This window comes from Copadichromis virginalis, linkage group LG5, assembly GCF_057382275.1.
Source record: "Copadichromis virginalis isolate Kocher_CV1m ecotype Utaka linkage group LG5, C_Virginalis_male_GT1.1, whole genome shotgun sequence".
NCBI lineage: Eukaryota > Metazoa > Chordata > Actinopteri > Cichliformes > Cichlidae > Copadichromis > Copadichromis virginalis.
Genome location: NC_140622.1, coordinates 18,139,788 through 18,157,732, shown reverse-complemented (window position 1 = coordinate 18,157,732; position 17,945 = coordinate 18,139,788). Strand labels below are relative to the sequence as shown.

Below are 17,945 nucleotides of genomic sequence, written 5' to 3'. Positions count from 1 at the left end.
TGTTTTTAAAACAGCAGCTAATGAATATTTTCCTGCATATACGGGACTTTTATTGACTTTCATTAAGAATACAAAACGACAGAGACTCCACAGCAAACTAGAGAATGTCATGCAGTGGCCTGTTTTATGTTTGATACATTAAAATGTTATAGAGACAATAAAGTAACTGTAAACATACTGTATTGTGTAAGTGTTTTTGAGCATAAATGTTAACTGCATTGCTGCAATTTGGCAAAAACGATTATCTTTACAGACTATTATTAGTGCCAAAACATATTTCTGGGCTCATAATTCCTGATGAAAGCTTGCCTTAGTTAGTCCTGCGTCTGGTTCGGGTTTTGGGGGTAATTATATGACAGTACAGCTCAGCCCAACTACTTTCTAGCCTGGAGGAAGCACAATCACTGCTCACTGTAGTTTCCTGTCCAACAGCAGGAGCAGAAGTCTGAGTCAAGTAGGATATAGGAGTCAGGAGGCGAAACGGGTTGCACGAAGCGGGTACTCAATTTAAGATTGTAAATAAGTTTGGTAAGGTGGTGCAGAAACGCAGTAGAAAGCGAGGAAACCTGCAGCGCAGACAAAGAGATTTCAGCCTTGCAGCGTTAAACCTCCCAACATCTGGTTTGGAGGACGGGGCGAGCAGGAGTGAGAAAGTTTAGAGGCGGAGAGAGAATTATCTCCGCTGGCGAAAATGCTCTGAATTTGGAGTTTAGTTTACCTGCATGAGCCATAGACAGACTTGGTGTTCGTGTGAAGTGACAAGAGTTTGGGGGGGAGATTGGATTGGAAGAGGGCTTGAAGTCCACCTGGAGCGACCAGAAAATGAATTAGTTCAAAGGCCCAGTTGCAAAGAGTTCCAGCCAGAAAGAAGGTAAGAAGTTTTTTCCTGCGGTGTTATTGTTGTCAAAGTAAGTTGCATTTAGATTTTTCAGCCGCACTAACTCAGGCAGAGAAATTATCCTCACGCTGGAGCGGAGCTTGGTCTGAGCATGCAGAGACTCGTGTCGAGAAAGCGCAGGGCAGATATGCAGTGAAGATAACCAGAGCACGTCCGTCATTAGCTATCACTCATATTTGCGTTCATGTTCAATATTTCAGCCTGAATTTATTATGGAAAATGACACTTTATTATTGTTATAAAAAGCTCGCTACAAGTATACATGTTTCAGCTAGCTCTTGGTGAGCGTGCGCTGCAGTGACTTTTCTCTTTTCCCGAAACTTCTTCAAACTTTGTGGCCATGCCGTTTAAAACACTGAGAAACTCACCCGTGGGGGTGGGTGGTTGATGGTGAAGCTTACCAAACTCTGCTTCTTCGAACTTTTTTTTTTCGCTCTAAAACTTGGCAAAGGTGGTCAAAACTTTTTGGGAGGCAGCGAGTGCGGAGCGAGCGAGCTACGGGAGCGCGCAAACAGCTGTCCAGCTGAGTTACTTTGGCAGGAAAAGCGCGTGCCCAAACTGGCACGTGAGGTATACGCTGAACTTCCCGATAATGATTTACAAAACTTGCTCCGATGGTCGAGGGCTCTCAAAAACGCGTCTTTTACTTTAAACAAGGAGCAAGTGTAAGCAGTAAGTGCGGTGTTATTGGTTTCCGAGATTTGTATACATGTAGTATGATAATTTGTATTTGTAAAATAGAAATTATGTCTGTTTTCATGAATAAGTTATTTGACTTATACGACTTTTTTTGTTCTTGACCTATTCCTGTCTCTCTACCTCACGTTGCAGTGTTGAAGTGGCTTACAGTGTTATATATAAATAAATACTTGTTACTGTCAAAGCATACTTTGAAGACGTTATTTAAAGCAGGCTGTTATTAGACGTTTCCTTTGTAAACACGCACTGCTTCCTGTGGTGAGGATCCTGCCAAAAGGCGCTGATGGTGGTTCAGCAGTACCTGTAGTCTGTTAGCTTCTTGCTCATATCAAAAAGAAAACGAGAAATCTTCCACATGACTCATCTCTATGAAATTCTTTTTTGGGCTATCTCGTCTCCCTGCTTCAGGCTCAGTCACCTCCTCCCTAAAGAGCCAGGCCTACGCCCATGGATGAGGAGAGGAGTGCCGCTGCCATTTCGCGAGAGCCACCTAACGATGGAGACCCCGGTTTGCCAGCTCCACAACCAAGTTTGCAAACAAGCTCAAACGCAGAGAGAGAAAACAGCTGTCCGAGCCCACAGCCCTGCCCTGGTGATGGTAAGAAAGAGGTTGTTGGGGGAAAAAACAAAAGAGAAAAAAAGAAACATAAACATACTCCATGCGTGCCACGAAGGCCCAGTGTTTACAATAACCAATGTTGTCATCTTTGTGGAGGCGGTGTTTGAAAGTAGTGAAAAAGTGAGTTAGTTATTAAAGAGATTAGCCATTTGGTATGAAAACAATGGAGCACGATTATTTGAGAGTGAAGCTTCACCATTTACTTTCATGCATGTGAAGCTTGTTATGTTAGTAGGTCATCCAGAGTGTGTTTGACTGTACAGTAGAACTATTGTAATACAGTTTTCTGAAAACAACATTGGAATGGATTTATTCACCCCAGCGAAAGTGTAATATAGGTTGATGTGAGTTCTCTAAAGTGGAAAAGTCTTGAGTCACTGTGGTGTTTAAAAGTTTGAGACTGAGTAATTAATAATCTCTAATGGTAGACTCAGGAGGGGGCTACACTGTAGGAACTCACACTTTATCCTGGGAAAACCACTGTGTGTTTTTGCTGGATGTTACTGAGATTTATAAGGTCAAAAGCCTTCTTAATGACACAACTGTTGTGTAGTCAGGTAATTGCTGAGACTGGTCCGAGGAGGGGCCGTGCTCTTGGGTGATCTGAGTGGTCAGGACTGATTCAGCGCTATGGAACACTTAAATGGCACAATTAGGCTCCTGGGAATTTGGGAATGAACCTGTGACCCTTTGGCTTTGAGAGATCGGTCATGCTCAGAGGTAACTGACACAGAGGCGGGGAGAGGAAGATGTGGACTCAGCTTCGGGCTGTTTTCATGTGAATGACTCATGCAGAATGAGCCAAAATTACTTCAGTCTCCTCAAGCTTCAATGGGAAAACAACAGCACTGAGTGTACGTAGATCAGAGCGCAGGTTCTATGGGGTAATTAGGGTAGGTGTGGTTAACAGTTAGGGTAGTGTGCAGAGATTTAAGTGCCTTGTGGCCATGGGAACCAGCCACAAAATTGCTTAATAGTTGATGAAAATTTTTTATTTCCTTTTATTTTTTCTGTCTATTTTTTGAAATTCAAGTCCAGACACAACTCTTATCATTACTGTGTTTAACATCAACACACACATCTCCGTTCAATGCTACATTGTGGTTAACCATGACTATAAGTACAGCATCATTTTTAATGATAACTCTTGGAGAGTTTGAGAGTTATTAAATTGAAGGTTTGTGCCCAAACATGTTCTCCCGGCTGTGCTGACTTTACCTCTGTTTGCTCATCAGGAAGCCAGCACAAAGTGTAAATGATCCTTCTTCTGCTAAAGATAATCTTCTTTTGGCCGTCTGGTCTGTGTGTTTGAGCAGGTTCAAGTTATATAGGTTCAGGCTACTGCTGAGAGCAACAAGGTCATCCTTTTAGCTCTGTTGGACCTTTACCTATCCCTTTGCATCAAGAGTGGGCTGCTTTGCAACACCACAACAGAAACATGGGGCGGTTGCACACATGCGCTGTATCCTTGAGCCTTTCTAGACATTACTCAACAGAGTTGCATGCGAGAAAGTAAATGTCTGAAGCGCATGATTGGACATCAAACCGTTTTTAACCTTCCAGCATTCCATTTCAAAGACCGTGGGAATTTACAGTGAGCGAGTAGATGTCCTGTGACCTGTCCGCTGGATGCTCTTTTAAGAAAGCTCCCTTGACTAAACAAAACAGAGAATTTCCAGAAGTAAGACTGTCTCATGCAGTCAATCTTCTATTGTATGTTACATGCAGGAGTAGTCAGTTTTCCAGAGATCGTGTGCAAAATCAGCCATGTATATTTTTAATTTAGGCTTCAAAGAAAGATTTGACCACTGGTCCATAATTAGAATGGGGGTAACAGCTTCTAGGATGGCATCCTCTGTTCCTGTGAGAGGTACTTAACCAGCATAACTGATGATGTGAGTTTTAGTCTCTTTACCTTTTTTCTTTTTTTTTTGCCTGTCCCGTTTGGTTCTTTAGCGTCAGAATTGTTGTCTGAAGGCCAACAAAGATACCCAACGGTATCTTTGTCTCTTTACCTGCTCCTTACTAGCCTAAAAATTGTATTGAATTGACTGCTTTGCATATTTTTCACAGATGCGTCAGTATCAGATGTGTTTTTTGCTGCTTTAGCTAGGTAGGAAGCTAGCTTTGAGAGATGGCATCCCCATTCTCATTGTTGTCTTCTGAGCACCGATTAGCATTGATTCAAAGGTGCTGCGCTGCATTCATTTCTGAACACCTTTACCAAGTTATGCAGATAAGACCCTTCACAGTTAAAAAAAAGCAATAATTAAATTGAGAACAATTGATGCTTTGCCACAATATTTAGCACTCCTGTCTTCCAATATTAAAACAGTCTGATTATCTGAAGGTGAATGAAGCTCTCTCAGTCATCACTTGTCCATAAACTTGCGTTATGTGCGTGTTAAAATACATGTTCTTCTTGTTGTTGTGAGTAAGGCTCTCTCTCAGGCATGAAGATGCAGTGAAGGAGCCTTTTCTTACCACATCTGAGGCTTTCTAACCACTAGGAGTTCTTGCACTCTATTTTTTCTTCCTTTCTTCTGTAATCTTTACCCGATTCTCTGCCATTGTTTTCTTGGTTCTTTCTCTTTGTTCCCTGCCTGCATGAAGGATGAACTGCAGCCTTTTTTATAGTGAAATTACAATTTTAACAAATGTTATTTGAGATTTCAAATAGCTATCAGCGTCTTAAGATGCTGGAATTTACAGTTTAAGATGACTTCCATTGTTTTTCCAGCATTGATGGAAACAATGGAAAGCAATTTCAATCAGCTGTAGTTAGTTAATGTTTGACGTTATGACCAAGCAAAATGAAAATCTTGGCATTTATTTGACTGCATTGATCTCTGTGGGACAGAGTTTAAGCTGACTCAAGATTGGTGAATGGGTATAAGAGAAAAACAACTTGTGTGGTTTTTTTTATGTTGAAAAGCAAAATAAGAAAACACCAGTGTTATTGTGTCATTCGCATATAAACAGCAGAATATCATAGTTCTAACCTTATTCTACTCTGGCAGTTGCTTTGAATTATGACCTTCAGGCTTTCAAAGTGTGAGGTACTTCTTGTGTCAGCCTGTGAGTTGTCATAGAGTTTGCTGTCATCATCTGGGTATAGAACTACAGTGCTTAGTCCAATGCAACAATAAATTTGAATACCTTTAAAAAAGCCACGTGAGGCTATATTACAGCAAACAGATTAGATTTTTACTAAAATGATTTACTCTTTCTTTTTCTGTATTTTATTTTTTTAGTTAACATGATTGATAAAATTCTAATTTAACTGAATGTTTACTATGGATCAACATCCAGCAAGTGGCTACCTTTGCATAAAGATAGGAACAAGAGTGTAACAGCTTGCCTGACTCTGTCCAGACATGACAAACGTGCAGTCCCAGCAATTTGCAAATGAACTGAAGACTGAAGTATTAAATCGTGCCTGTTGTTGACTGTTGCTACACGTAATAACAAGCAACTGCTTCATTTATTAATTTATTTCTTGGGGGGTGGGGTGCTTGCAGATACAATTTTTGTCAACATCTGCACATCAAAAAAGCTTGATGAAAGCAAGCAAGTGACCACCTTCTTCATCCTATGCCTCTTCAGCCTTTGTGATCAGCCTGGTGCTCTCTTCTGTAAAATGCACCTTCTGTGTCACAGTCTAACCTGTTTCTACCTATTATTTCATCTCTCTGTCTCATACACTAACTCATTCTCTTTGCCCGCGTGTGTAGATGCTATTTTCCTGCTTGTCCTTTTTTAGTCCTTGAGGTTTGTTGAGGCTTGTGTCTAATTTGGTTTCTCACAGAGATTGAAATAAACTCAGAGCAGTTTGAGGCATTTTTATGGCGTTTTTGACCAACGAAAATGAGCGTGCTTTATTTTACTTTACTACCTCACAAACATTTGAGAATGGCTCATTGCTGCTGCTCTGGTGGCCTGCGCTCTTTCTGTTTCTCACACTAATGATTTACTATAGCACTTTCTTTAAATCGTAATCAATCCTGTTGTACAGATAATGTCATCGTGGTATGAGATCACAAATTACAAATTTGAACAAGGGGCTTTTTATTGTGTATGTGTATGTGTATATATATATGTATATGTATGTATATATGTATGTATGTATGTAGCACGATCTGATATTGTCGTGTTGGTGTTGTTCCCAGATCATCATACTAAATGTTGTTCCAGGATCAACATTGCAAGTGACCAATCAGAATGTTGTGACGTCATACTTTTGCGACTTCGGGAAAAACCGCCGTAAAACAAAAAACTGTACTTAAGCTGCGAGAAACAGTCTCTGTCCGCCGATCAACGGACCCTGACCCTAACCCTTTAATAAATGGTAAGCAGAATTGATATTGTCCTTGCAACATTGGAATTTCATAAATGCACGAATGGCTTGGCGCGCAAAAGAATAATGTCACAAGAATGTGATTGGTCAGTTGCAATGTTGAACCTGGAACAACATTTTCATGATGATGTGGGAACAACACCAACAACACGACGATATCAGATCATCCATGTATATATATATATATATATATATATATATATATATATATATATATATATATATATATATATATATATATATATATGTGTGTGTGTGTGTGTGTGTGTGTGTGTGTGTGTGTGTGTGTGTGTGTGTTATGATGCTTGTTTTGTAAGTAATGGTATTATTTATAGTTAAATAGATATTAAAGCAGTTTATGCTTGAAGTCAGGTCACTACCACACAATGAGCATACAGTGTCCTCAGTTATCATTATTCCTCTCTCAGGTTTTTTCACATTTCTCTATTTGCCTCCATCATGAACTCTGTGCTGAAGGACGACTCACTTGTTAAAATGCATCTGGAGGAGAGATGAGTTGTCAGACGACTGATAATCAAGGGAACACAGGTATATTCTTTGTGCGTTATTACCCATTTTCCAAGAAACAGTCATGGGTAAAAACACATGACCCCTGCTTACTAGGGGTGCAACGATACACAAAATTCACGGTTCGGTTCGATACTTTGGTGTCACGGTTCAATATTTTTTCGATACAAAAAAAATGTTCATGCCTTTTTAATTTGTCATTTATTAAAATTATAAATATATATTTTAACTCAAAAGTACAGTTTTTAAATTTAACCCTAACCCTTGTGCGTGTTTTTTATTTTGACAGCGAATGCGCACCTGCGGACCACTTATGTGCAGCCCTGGTTATTTAGCTCGTCATATTGCAGCCACAGAAATTCTTTTGTCCATGAAAACATAAAGCTGCACTTTCTTTTTGCCTCATAGTCTGATTTGTCATAACTTCTCCGTTTTGTGGTAAGCTTTTCTTTGGCTGTCACTTCTTCACCCTGACCTGTCTTATTTGGCTCAGCAGAACTAAAATATATATCTGTCTGTGAAGGTTCTCAGTCATCCAGGTCATCGTAGTCAAATATATATCCTGCTGCTTTTACACACGCACTCACATAAGCTCAGCGATTCTCTGCGCGATCAACCTCTCACATGTTTAAGCTGCGGGAGATTTCACTTGTCATGTTTGCATAGTAAGCTAACAATTAATAAGACGATGTCAGAGGAATTGGTGCACAAATTATCATCACTCACAGATCAGTGCTGTCGCTCTCTATACACAGTTCGCGCGATTGCAAAGTGAAAGCAAAAAAACAAGCGCAAATTCAAACGCGATTTCAATATGTCACATATTGACAGTGGCTCACCGATGCCAATGACATAATTACCCAGCTACATTTCCGAAAGAATGCAAAAGCATTGACATATATTTTTCCTTCCTACAATAGCCCGACGGGCAGGGCAGAGATAGATTTTGGTAGCCCGACTGAAAAAAATCGCTAGCTCCAGGACGTTGGGCTAGCGATTTTGCGAGCCCTGTATCTGATTGAGGAATCACTCATCTTTGGAAAAGAGAGTTTATTACAGAGAAATGTCTCTTTCCAAAATAAAAGCTATACTATCCGCTTCTTCTGGGCTATATTCTCAGCAGCATATTAAACATATAAGGAGAATCATGTGCTAACAGCTGTCTAAATGACTCGGCTAAAGTTAGTAGCATGCTTGTTGTTTTTGTCTTTGCACTAGGATGATGTCGGCGTAAATGTGCAGTCATATTCGTTGTGTTCCCACTAGTGCTTTCAGGTTAATCTCGTTGAAATGACCTTAACGCCACTACACGGCAAATCTCCGTTAACGAGCTACCGCCGATCGCCCGTGCATGGGGCTAGACGGCCAACACGTTAACGAGCTAACTGCGCTAACACACTAGTTCCCACCCATGTAATTGAGCATTGCATGGCACATCCAACATACTGTTTTACTTTAGTCCATGACTCGCTTACCTTCAGGGTCATACGTCACATGAAAACCAAAATAATTCCAAACGCCAGATCTGAATGAGGGTGGGGGAGGTCCATGTTGTAAGGAGAGCTTAACTTCTGTCTCGCTAGCTTGCCCTGCGCTCTTCCTTCTGACGATGCTGTCTGTGTTGAGCGCTCAGTGAATCTGCGTTCGACTACTCCGCCTAGGCTGCACTGTCGACCCTAGGCGGAGTAGTCGAACGCAGATTCACTGAGCGCTCAACACAGACAGCATCGTCAGAAGGAAAGTTGATAAAATAAATTACAAATTTTGTATTGTTCGATACATATGCGTACGGAACCGAAAGCACTGTATCGAACGGTTCAATATCGATACGAATATCGTTGCACCCCTACTGCTTACATGTGACAAAAAAAAGATCTACAGAAATGTTCTTTCTATCTTTATTTAAGGCAATTGGTTTTGTAACTTTCTTACTTTCTCTGTTTGTTTGTGTGTTAGTTAAAAAAAAAAAAATCAAATCGTATTGTAGTAAGCTGTCACATTGCACAGTGGTGTGAACTAAAAGTAGGCTTGAATTTTAAAAGTTCTCATGAAGACTGTTATGCTTATATGGCATCTGGGATCATAAAATGTCGAAGTAGTTGGGCTGTAACAAAGCAATTTCTAATGCAGCTGTGCCAGACGTCATATTTAATGACATCACTTTGAAATGACAGCTCCAAAGCAGGGATTTTGTTGGATTTTATAAAATGCCTGTTGTCTCAACTCCCCTCTCCTCGTGTTTCTCCCCCTCCCCTTCCACTTGGATCTCTACTAAGATGATACAAATTTTTGCCAATTCAAATTTTTTCCTACGAACTTTTACATGTCAACACATACAAACAAAAATAGAATTTTCGTCAATGCAAAATATTTTTTTCATAATAAAAAAAGAAATGATCAAAGTTTGCAATTTTCCCCAAATTGTGGTAAGTTACAGCTGCAGTAAGTCTCACTTGGAACTGCTGAAGTAGAAATAATTAACTGAAAATTAGCTGCTGTACACCAATCTTTACCTGATTTATTTAACAAAACAAATCTCAGTTACTCCCATCATTTTCCAGTGTGTTCATAAGTTTGGTCAATGTCTGATTAAGATTTTTGTTTCAAACATTTCCACGATGGTCCCCCAACAGTCCCCAACATTTTCGTCTTCACTTACAGCAAAGAGTTTCCACGCTAACAACATGTTAGCGTATGCCTGTGAGTGTCTGTGCGACTGTTGGCTCATGCTGCCGCATCTGATTTGACCGGTAACCTACTCATAATCTGACGTGAAGCTGACAGGGTGGTCACCATTCAAGGCTCATAACGCTCAAAATCGTCCAGTTTCGATATCTGGCTGATCAATCAGTACCTCTGTAATAAATACAGTTACAGTAAATACATAAAAGCAATAAGAGGAAAGTGTTACTGTACACTATTATAAAGACCTAAAAACTAAAAAAAAAAATCGAAATAAAAACCGTTTTAAACAATGTTTTTCTAATGTCAAATCTTAGTGAATTTTGGATACATTACTCTGTTCATGATACTAAGACTGAAGCACAGTGTCCTTGTTTTACATCAGGTGTGTTTACATTCTAATACAAATAGAGTTCTGTTAGCTGCTTTGCTAACAGACACAGCCGTGTAGCATCTGTTAGCAAAGAGCCAGTATTTTCCCACGAACCAGAAGAATCCCACAGACAGAGTGGCACAATTAAATTCTCCTTAAGCCTGTTCAGCAGCAGACATTTTTTGTCTTTAATGAGCTTACACTGCTCCATTCTCTCACAGCAAGCATAATCTCTGATTTTCGACTTATTCTGTGAGTGTATGCTTATGTCAGTGTCAGTTTCTTGGTGTGGGATTTTCCAATTGGCTAGAATTGCAGTTTAAACATTGCTTCTTCTTCCCTTTTAATTTGTGTGTGTGTGTGTGTGTGTGTGTGTGTGTGTGTGTGTGTGTGTGTGTGTGCGCATTTACTGAGGGAGAGTGATTAAGGCTACAACAATTCACCTATACCGTAGATCTGTGTTCTTGTCTTTATATTTTACTCCATCTTGGTCAGCACCCCACTGATAGTGTGTGTGTTTTCAATCAGTTCGAGTCATTACTGCTGCTCAGATAACTGCTCGGCTGCTCTTCGGCATGTCTTCTATGCTAGTTTCTCTGCTAGTGGGCCTGAATGAAGTGTTTTAAAATGCTGTATGAACACAGGAACACAACTGCAACATTTATTTGTGTCAATATTGTCACAAAATATTAAGAAGGAAGTCGTTTACAAATGTATTTTTTTGTTTTATGAACACAAATTCAAATATTTCAAAACATCCAAATAATATTTCTATAAAAGAAGGAAAATTAGTGCAAAAAATAGTGAAAAAAGTCACATGGTGGGGATATTTTGACTTTATTAAACAGCTTTAGTTTTTAGAGTTTTAGCTGTCATCACACAGTGAAGGTTTTGCTTTATTTCAGCACACGTTTGTTTCTTTCTTTCTGTCAGTAAATGTACAAAAGTTTAAATAAAGCTTTCACAGAAAGTTTTTGCATCTATTTAACACTTCAATATTTCATGCTGCACACTCATCCTAAACTTGACTCTTTTTATTTATTTTCTGAGTTGCACTCACAGTACTTTACTATGACAAAACATTTTGAATATTTAATTCATGTACTAAAACTAAGAGACTAACTTATACCATTCACACAATTTTAAGACCCTTGACCTATACTTATTGCACCTTTGGTAGCTATTACAGCCTTGAGTCTTCTTTGGCATTATCCTTTAAGCTTGCTGCTACTTCTTTCTTTTCAAGGCTCCTTAATGTTTAGATAGGGAAAGCTTGCCCACACCCTTTTTTAGGTCTCTTCTTAGATACTCCACTGTGGCCAGGTTAGGACACTCTAGGCCTTTTGCAGAATCACTCATATGTTTTGTAGTAGCATGCCTCAGGTCTTTGTCTTGTTGAAACGTAGCTTTTGCCTCAGTCTGATACAAAATAAGATAACCTTCGTTGCATTGTAGAGAGTTGTTACATAAGGTATGAAAGATTTCCTGTATCTGCCCCTGTGGGAATGGAGCTGCTAGAGAAATAGCTCCAATCCTGGAGTCATGACCACACTCGAAAAGGTTTTCAACTCAGGATTTTTTCTCTATCTATATTAACCTCCCAGTTCCTGATACTGCAATCACCACATTTTACTGTGCAGATGGTATTAATGAAGTGATGCCAAGTATCTGTTTTGTGGCATGGTTTAATTTATGTCTCATCAGACCAGAGTTCTTGGTCTAAATGTGGTTAAAATGTCAAACTCCCAGCATGCTGTCATGTGCCTGCTAGTGAGTAACCGCTTCTGTCAGGCCTTTGCTGTTGGAGTACTGCGCCGTGTTCTTCTCTAAGGTTCTGCCAACTCCAGAAAAAGACCACAGTGTTTGTTTGAGCCTGCCTGACCAAGGCTGCCCATCCCCAGTAACTCACTTTGGCCAGATTATAGAAGACTGTTAAACTCATCCTGTTGGTGGTTCTCATTTTTTAACCTCATGGCTTGGTTTTCACTCTGACACACCATCAACAGTGAGCCCTAATACCCATAGCTGTGTGTGTGTGTAGATTATTTTAATTAAGCACTGGATTCAAGTCAAGTTGTAGAAGCATCTCAAAGACAATTGATTATGGTAGGATACACCAGGTGTTTATCAACGATTTTGGTCTTTTGCTGAAAATGAATTAACAAAACATTTCAAATTTGTTCTTGTTTTGTCTTTGTGGGTTTACATGGATGAATAAATGAATGTAATCCATTTTAAAAAGGCGTCTGGAATATAGCATAACATGGAAACCTTGAAAGTGTCTGAAAACATTCCAGGCACACTGTCTTTGCCACAGGGCCTAAGAGACCTCCTTTTGCATACACATTAGACATTTGCGTTTTTAAAGATGTCATAGTGGAGCTGTAGAAACAGTGTAGAGATAGTTTGAAAGGAAGCAGGTAAACTCAGCTCAGCCCTCTGTTCTCTATAAACCAACACACTCCATCCCCAGGAGGAACAGCAGGAAATGCTTCCCTTCAGGTAATTCAGGATATGTCACATCATTTTCACTTTCATGTAAATAGTGTCTGTGTGTGTTGTGTTTATGCTAATCATTACCCTATGGGATCCATATGTTTTTGGTTTAATGGTTAACTGTTTGTTTACAAGGAGACTAAAATTGCTCTGAATCGCCCCTTCAGGGCCACCGACACGTGTACATATACCAAACTACAAACCCACATGAACTTGCAAATACAGAAATATACACAGGTATATAGTCAAGCTTTCACAAACAAATACCCACAAGTGTAAACACATAGTCGTATCTCCTCACCGGCTCTTGATTGGTCTGGTCTGATTTTAATTAGAGGCTCATCTTTCATGGTCCTCAGAACTGGCTCCGAGGTCGAGCGGTTATGTGTTTTGATCCTTATGCCAACGCAAAATTGGTTGATGGCCTGCTTGGATGGCACTGAGGGTTTGTGGGAATGTGTTTCGATCCAACAATCGTGGGTTCGAACATCTACAAAGGGAACGCTTTGACTAGCTAAGTCAAAAGTCCCATACACTTTTAACCCTTGCTACCCCACAGTCAAAAAACAAAGACAAACTGTAGTGAAGGATTCAAGAGTACATAAGATCATATGATCAAACGGCTTGGGGTGCTCCCTTTTTCTGACGTGCCCTGCTTCAGAGTTCAAACCCGATATTGTTTTAAAGTCGATCATTAACAATAACAATTGGAATTTCTTTTGATAAAAGTTTGAACGATAGCATCAGCAAACTCTTTATTTATTTTTCAAAAAATTATATTTATTAACCATAGTTTCATATTCACACTGTTTGTATGTGTCCCATCTGCAACTCACGAATGGAGCCTATCCCACTTTTATTGTTTTTTTTGTTTTTGTTTTTAAGCCATCATGGGGTTTTTCCAACAGTGTCTGCGGTATTCTGTAGACTTCTGCTGCAAAGTTGTTTTAGTTTTAGCAAATTCTGTATTTCAATTGGATTCTTACTGGGGACTCAAATAAGACTGACTTTTAGTTTTCAGAAGGGTTTTTTTCTGTGCTTTGTGTGACTGTGGTAATTGGCCCCAAAAGCAGTTTCCAAAGAATGAGGAAAAACGAGAAACACAATGACTTGAACTGATAAATGCCCTTTTTAAAAAATAAACTATAATACTGATCTCAATATTTTTAAACACTTGCCAGCTGTCTAAAGTTATCAGACTCAGTTGTTGCCTACCAGCATATGGTGTCTTATTATTTTTTTACAATCCATTCTCAAACATTTTATCAAATTGATACCAGTTGTGTAGAACAATAGATGATTATATGTTACTTGCAATTTTGAGTGATAGCGTTATCATTGATTATAGGAATATGAAACACAATGTTCAATGACTTTATGATTAGCCTCCTGAAGTTACACATACTGTTTTTTTTTTATTTGCTTCTAATTTACTATTTACTGAGTTTCAGCACTGAGTGTTATTTAAGGAATTTGATAAATATATAAAGGTGGGTTATTGCATGCATAGTACATAGACATGTACTGCTTGCCAGTGATACATGTCGACTACAACACACAGTTACCTCTAAATCAGACATTTGGTGTCAGGACAGCTGTTCTAACTAGTGGTTTTCATATCTGAGCAGACTGATTGAGTCTAATGGACAAAATATGGGTCTTGGAAAAATCGCTTCCACATGGCAGAGATAAAAGTATGTGTGATGAGAGTGAGTGTGAGATGCAGGAAGGTATTATTGGAGTGTACGGTAAGTGTTTTAAGTGTGTTTGTATGGGTGTGAGTTTTGTGTACCGCTATCAAATAGAAGAGAAAAGCAGGAAGTATTTCCCGTCTCCTCAGCTCCTGTTCACATGGGTCTCCCACACAAAAATACCCACACATACAAAACGCCCTTGAGAGACACAGATATATACATATGCACAGGTATACAAACACACGCAAACCTTTGCAAGAAAATCACGCAAGGCTTAAAACACTAGGCCTTTTCATCAAGGTTAGCTCAAGTAACATATTTTCATGCTCCATGCTAAAGAGCCCAATGGCCTCAGGGCAAAGCGTCTAAAAACTACATAGGAATGGCGCGAGGAACACAACAAAGAGCCCAAATACTGACGTTCCCCAGACCCATCAACATCCACGGGTTGCAGAACAGGCCGCTGAGGCCACAACCCACAGGACCCAAAGGATCTGCTGCCAATGTCCTGAAAGTGCCAGACACCACAGGACATTTCATGGTTTTAAAGTTGTGGCTGATCAATAGGTTTGTCATTGCAACATTTCCAAAAGACTAATCACCAACAGATCAATGTAAAAAATAAATAAATAAATAAATTCTAACATAAAATAAATCATAATACTTTTGACGGCCTCTTTTTCGTCGTGTATATTATATGGACTTAGTTTTATTTTTGTCAGATGTGACAGACATAGCAGTGCTCATAGTGATCAAGCTATATAGATGTCTGTAGTTAATATTACAATTTATATATTTCAAAGTTTAGTAGCTTTAAATGTGGAATTAGAATGATTATTGCAGAAAGTTTTTCTTTTCTATAAAATTTTTAAAACCTATTTAAGAAAAATAACAGTCTGATATTTTATCTGACCGACAATGCAGAACCCCAAAAACTGTGTTAACAGTAATAAATAATAGGACAAAAGACAAATTAGTGTGTGTGAAAACCAAAAGACATTTGACCTTAAGATTGGCATTAAAATGCAATTATTGCGCAACTCTACAACATTTTTTCAAATGAATAAACATATTTATTCAAGTTGTGAAATCCCATCATGTTGTTTTCATATGTTTAGGTGGAACAGCTAACAGTATCGTAGCCTAGACCTAATTTTAATCATGCATGTTACTAGAAATGACATCTTAAGAAATGCAAATGTCATTGCTTCTCAGTTTAGTAATTACATTTACTGTCATGTGCATTGATTTGTATTTTGATTTTTTTTCATTTAGCTAAATCACCCAATGATTTGCTTGCTGCTGTTTATGACTTCACCTTGATAACTATATCTTTTCTCCTTCTCGTCCTACTGCACAGCTATCAGTAAATTGCAGCATATATTGGAAAAACCTATCTCACGACCATCTATGTATACTCTAAAAAATTACACAGCTCTTGCAAAAAATTATTTTTTGTTTGTTTGGGTTGTCTTTCTTGTTTTGTATAATTACTCAGTTTGCTTAAAGCCTGTGGCTTGCTTATTTATTTGAATATTACATTTATACGGTCTTTACTGGACAGACTGTATAAAAGTTCAGCCATAAAAATGAGAATGGATCCATAGAATTATGCCAGAAATGCACAGGAATGTATCTGCGTCAAAAGGGAATGTGAACCCGAGAAGCTGGGGACAGGAAAGAGAGAACAGATAGAGGAGTGAGGGAGAGTGGATAGAGTAAATAAACAGAGCCGGGAAGTGTTGAGTCCATGCACAGGACGTGGTTTGGTTTGTATGTGTGTACGTGTATGTGTGTGTTTATCAAGCCCAGCTGGCTCCCATTTGCCCAGGAATGAGTCTTCACCTCTCAGAGGCCTGCCTCACTTTGAAGGCCTCTGTGTTTTGTGTGTGTATGGTGTGCATATGAGTGCATGTGTGTGTTTGTATAATAACAGCTTCATTAGAGGACTGCATGGTACCTTTGAACATATAAAACACCCAGACATGTATTTACTGCATATATATTGTGTGCATGCACTCTTATGTGTTCAACAGACACTGGCTTGCAAAAAGAGACATGCACACACATATAGACCCACAAAGATTTCAGGTTTCACAAGCATACACATGGACCCCTAAACAGTCACAAGGGTTTGGATTTAACTACTTCCAGATGCAAGTTTAGGACAGAGAGAGCACACACCAACACATAGACAAAATCTTTTGCTTTGTTGAAGTCAGCAGAACTACTCTGTTAAAATTAATTAGGTGCTGGTGGATGGGAAATGACAACAGAGTAGGCAAGTTTACCACAAGTGGGGAAACAGCTTGCTGGTTATTTTTGATAATAGGAAACAAAACTGGGAATCTGTTCAAGCATAAACATTAATACATTCATAAAAAGTCCACCCAGCTACTCAGCACATAACATACAGTAAATCTAAAACACTGAGATCTGTTTTTAGACGTTTTCTTTAACTTGTTCGTGTGTGTGTCTGTGTACCTGTGTGTTTTGCAGATGTGGCCCACACCTACACTGAGCCCCTCATATTGAGGTTAAATGGCACCCCGGAACGGTTGCAAGGCGATGATGGCGACAACTGCAGCTCCGGCACCAGCCATCCAGATTTGGCGCTTACAGCACCTTACAAGAGTATCACATGTGAGTAAAGCACCCTCACAAACACACATGCATACACATTCACACATCGGGACACACTCGCACACTTGAGAGACCAGTGAGACTTTTTTTCCATTACTGATCACTGGTTTGATGAGTCACATTGTCCTGACCTTTAACAAACACATTTGCACACCCTCAAGAAATAGGTCAGGTAATCATACACGCAGACAGAAATATCTACATCCACATCTGTCAGCTAAGTAGGTTAGCTTTCTGATTTTTTTTTCCCAATACAACCAAGTGTGCACCCAAGTCTGAACACTCAAAATGAAACACCTTTTACTCTTTTCTTTCACTTTCCTACATTTTAATCCTTCCCCAGGTTTGTTAGAATATCACCGTAATAAAAATAGTCGCATGACAGCAACTTTTCTTAAGTTAGTTTTTCTTCTTCTTCTTTTTTTAGGTTTTTATTATTATTAATATTCAACTTTGAGTTAGTCAAAACAAGAGGAGTCAAATCACATAGATTTCATGTAATTCTGTAATCACCTGCTCTGTAGCCCCAGCTGTCACCATCTTTGGGTTTTTTTTTAAAGGCCTAAAAAGCAAGGAGGGAATTTGACTGATACACATGGTCAAATCCACATGTTTAGTAGCATCTTGTGAATCGTAATGTAGCTACACTGCATTACGAACAAGCCCTGCATCTGGTTTGCTCAAATGGGGATTATAATAAACAAAATGAAAATCATGTTTTTTACAGATGATGTTAAACACAATAAACGTTTCAAGAAAGTGTTTACAGAGGTCATAAATCAAGTTAGCAGCAAACTAATTTTCTCAAAGACATCTATGCAGTGAGACTTCTTCTTCCAAACAGAAGAGACTCCCGCTACTGGCCATTAGAAAGAGGGCAAGTACATCTGCATTAGCCCAAGTTTTTGGTAGCAGAAGCTGACTTAATCTTTCATATTCCCTCTATAGGTACAGCT

At 39.1% G+C, this 17,945-nt stretch overlaps 1 protein-coding gene across 2 annotated transcripts in view; it reads left to right on the top strand.

The window, feature by feature from the left end:
* Positions 1 to 444: 444 nt before the first annotated feature.
* mdfi (MyoD family inhibitor) overlaps positions 445 to 17,945 on the top strand; it is a 30,587-nt gene continuing 13,086 nt past the window's right edge. Inside the window, exons 1-3 of one of the 2 annotated variants that reach the window (XM_085456327.1) lie at positions 445 to 871; positions 2,006 to 2,195; positions 16,846 to 16,989. In XM_085456327.1, the coding sequence (XP_085312453.1) occupies positions 2,045 to 2,195; positions 16,846 to 16,989 (295 nt within the window). In that variant the 5' untranslated portion in view covers positions 445 to 871; positions 2,006 to 2,044. Of the gene's footprint in view, positions 872 to 1,509; positions 1,571 to 2,005; positions 2,196 to 16,845; positions 16,990 to 17,945 lie in introns of those variants that run through there. The other variant, XM_085456328.1, reaches the window with a different exon arrangement.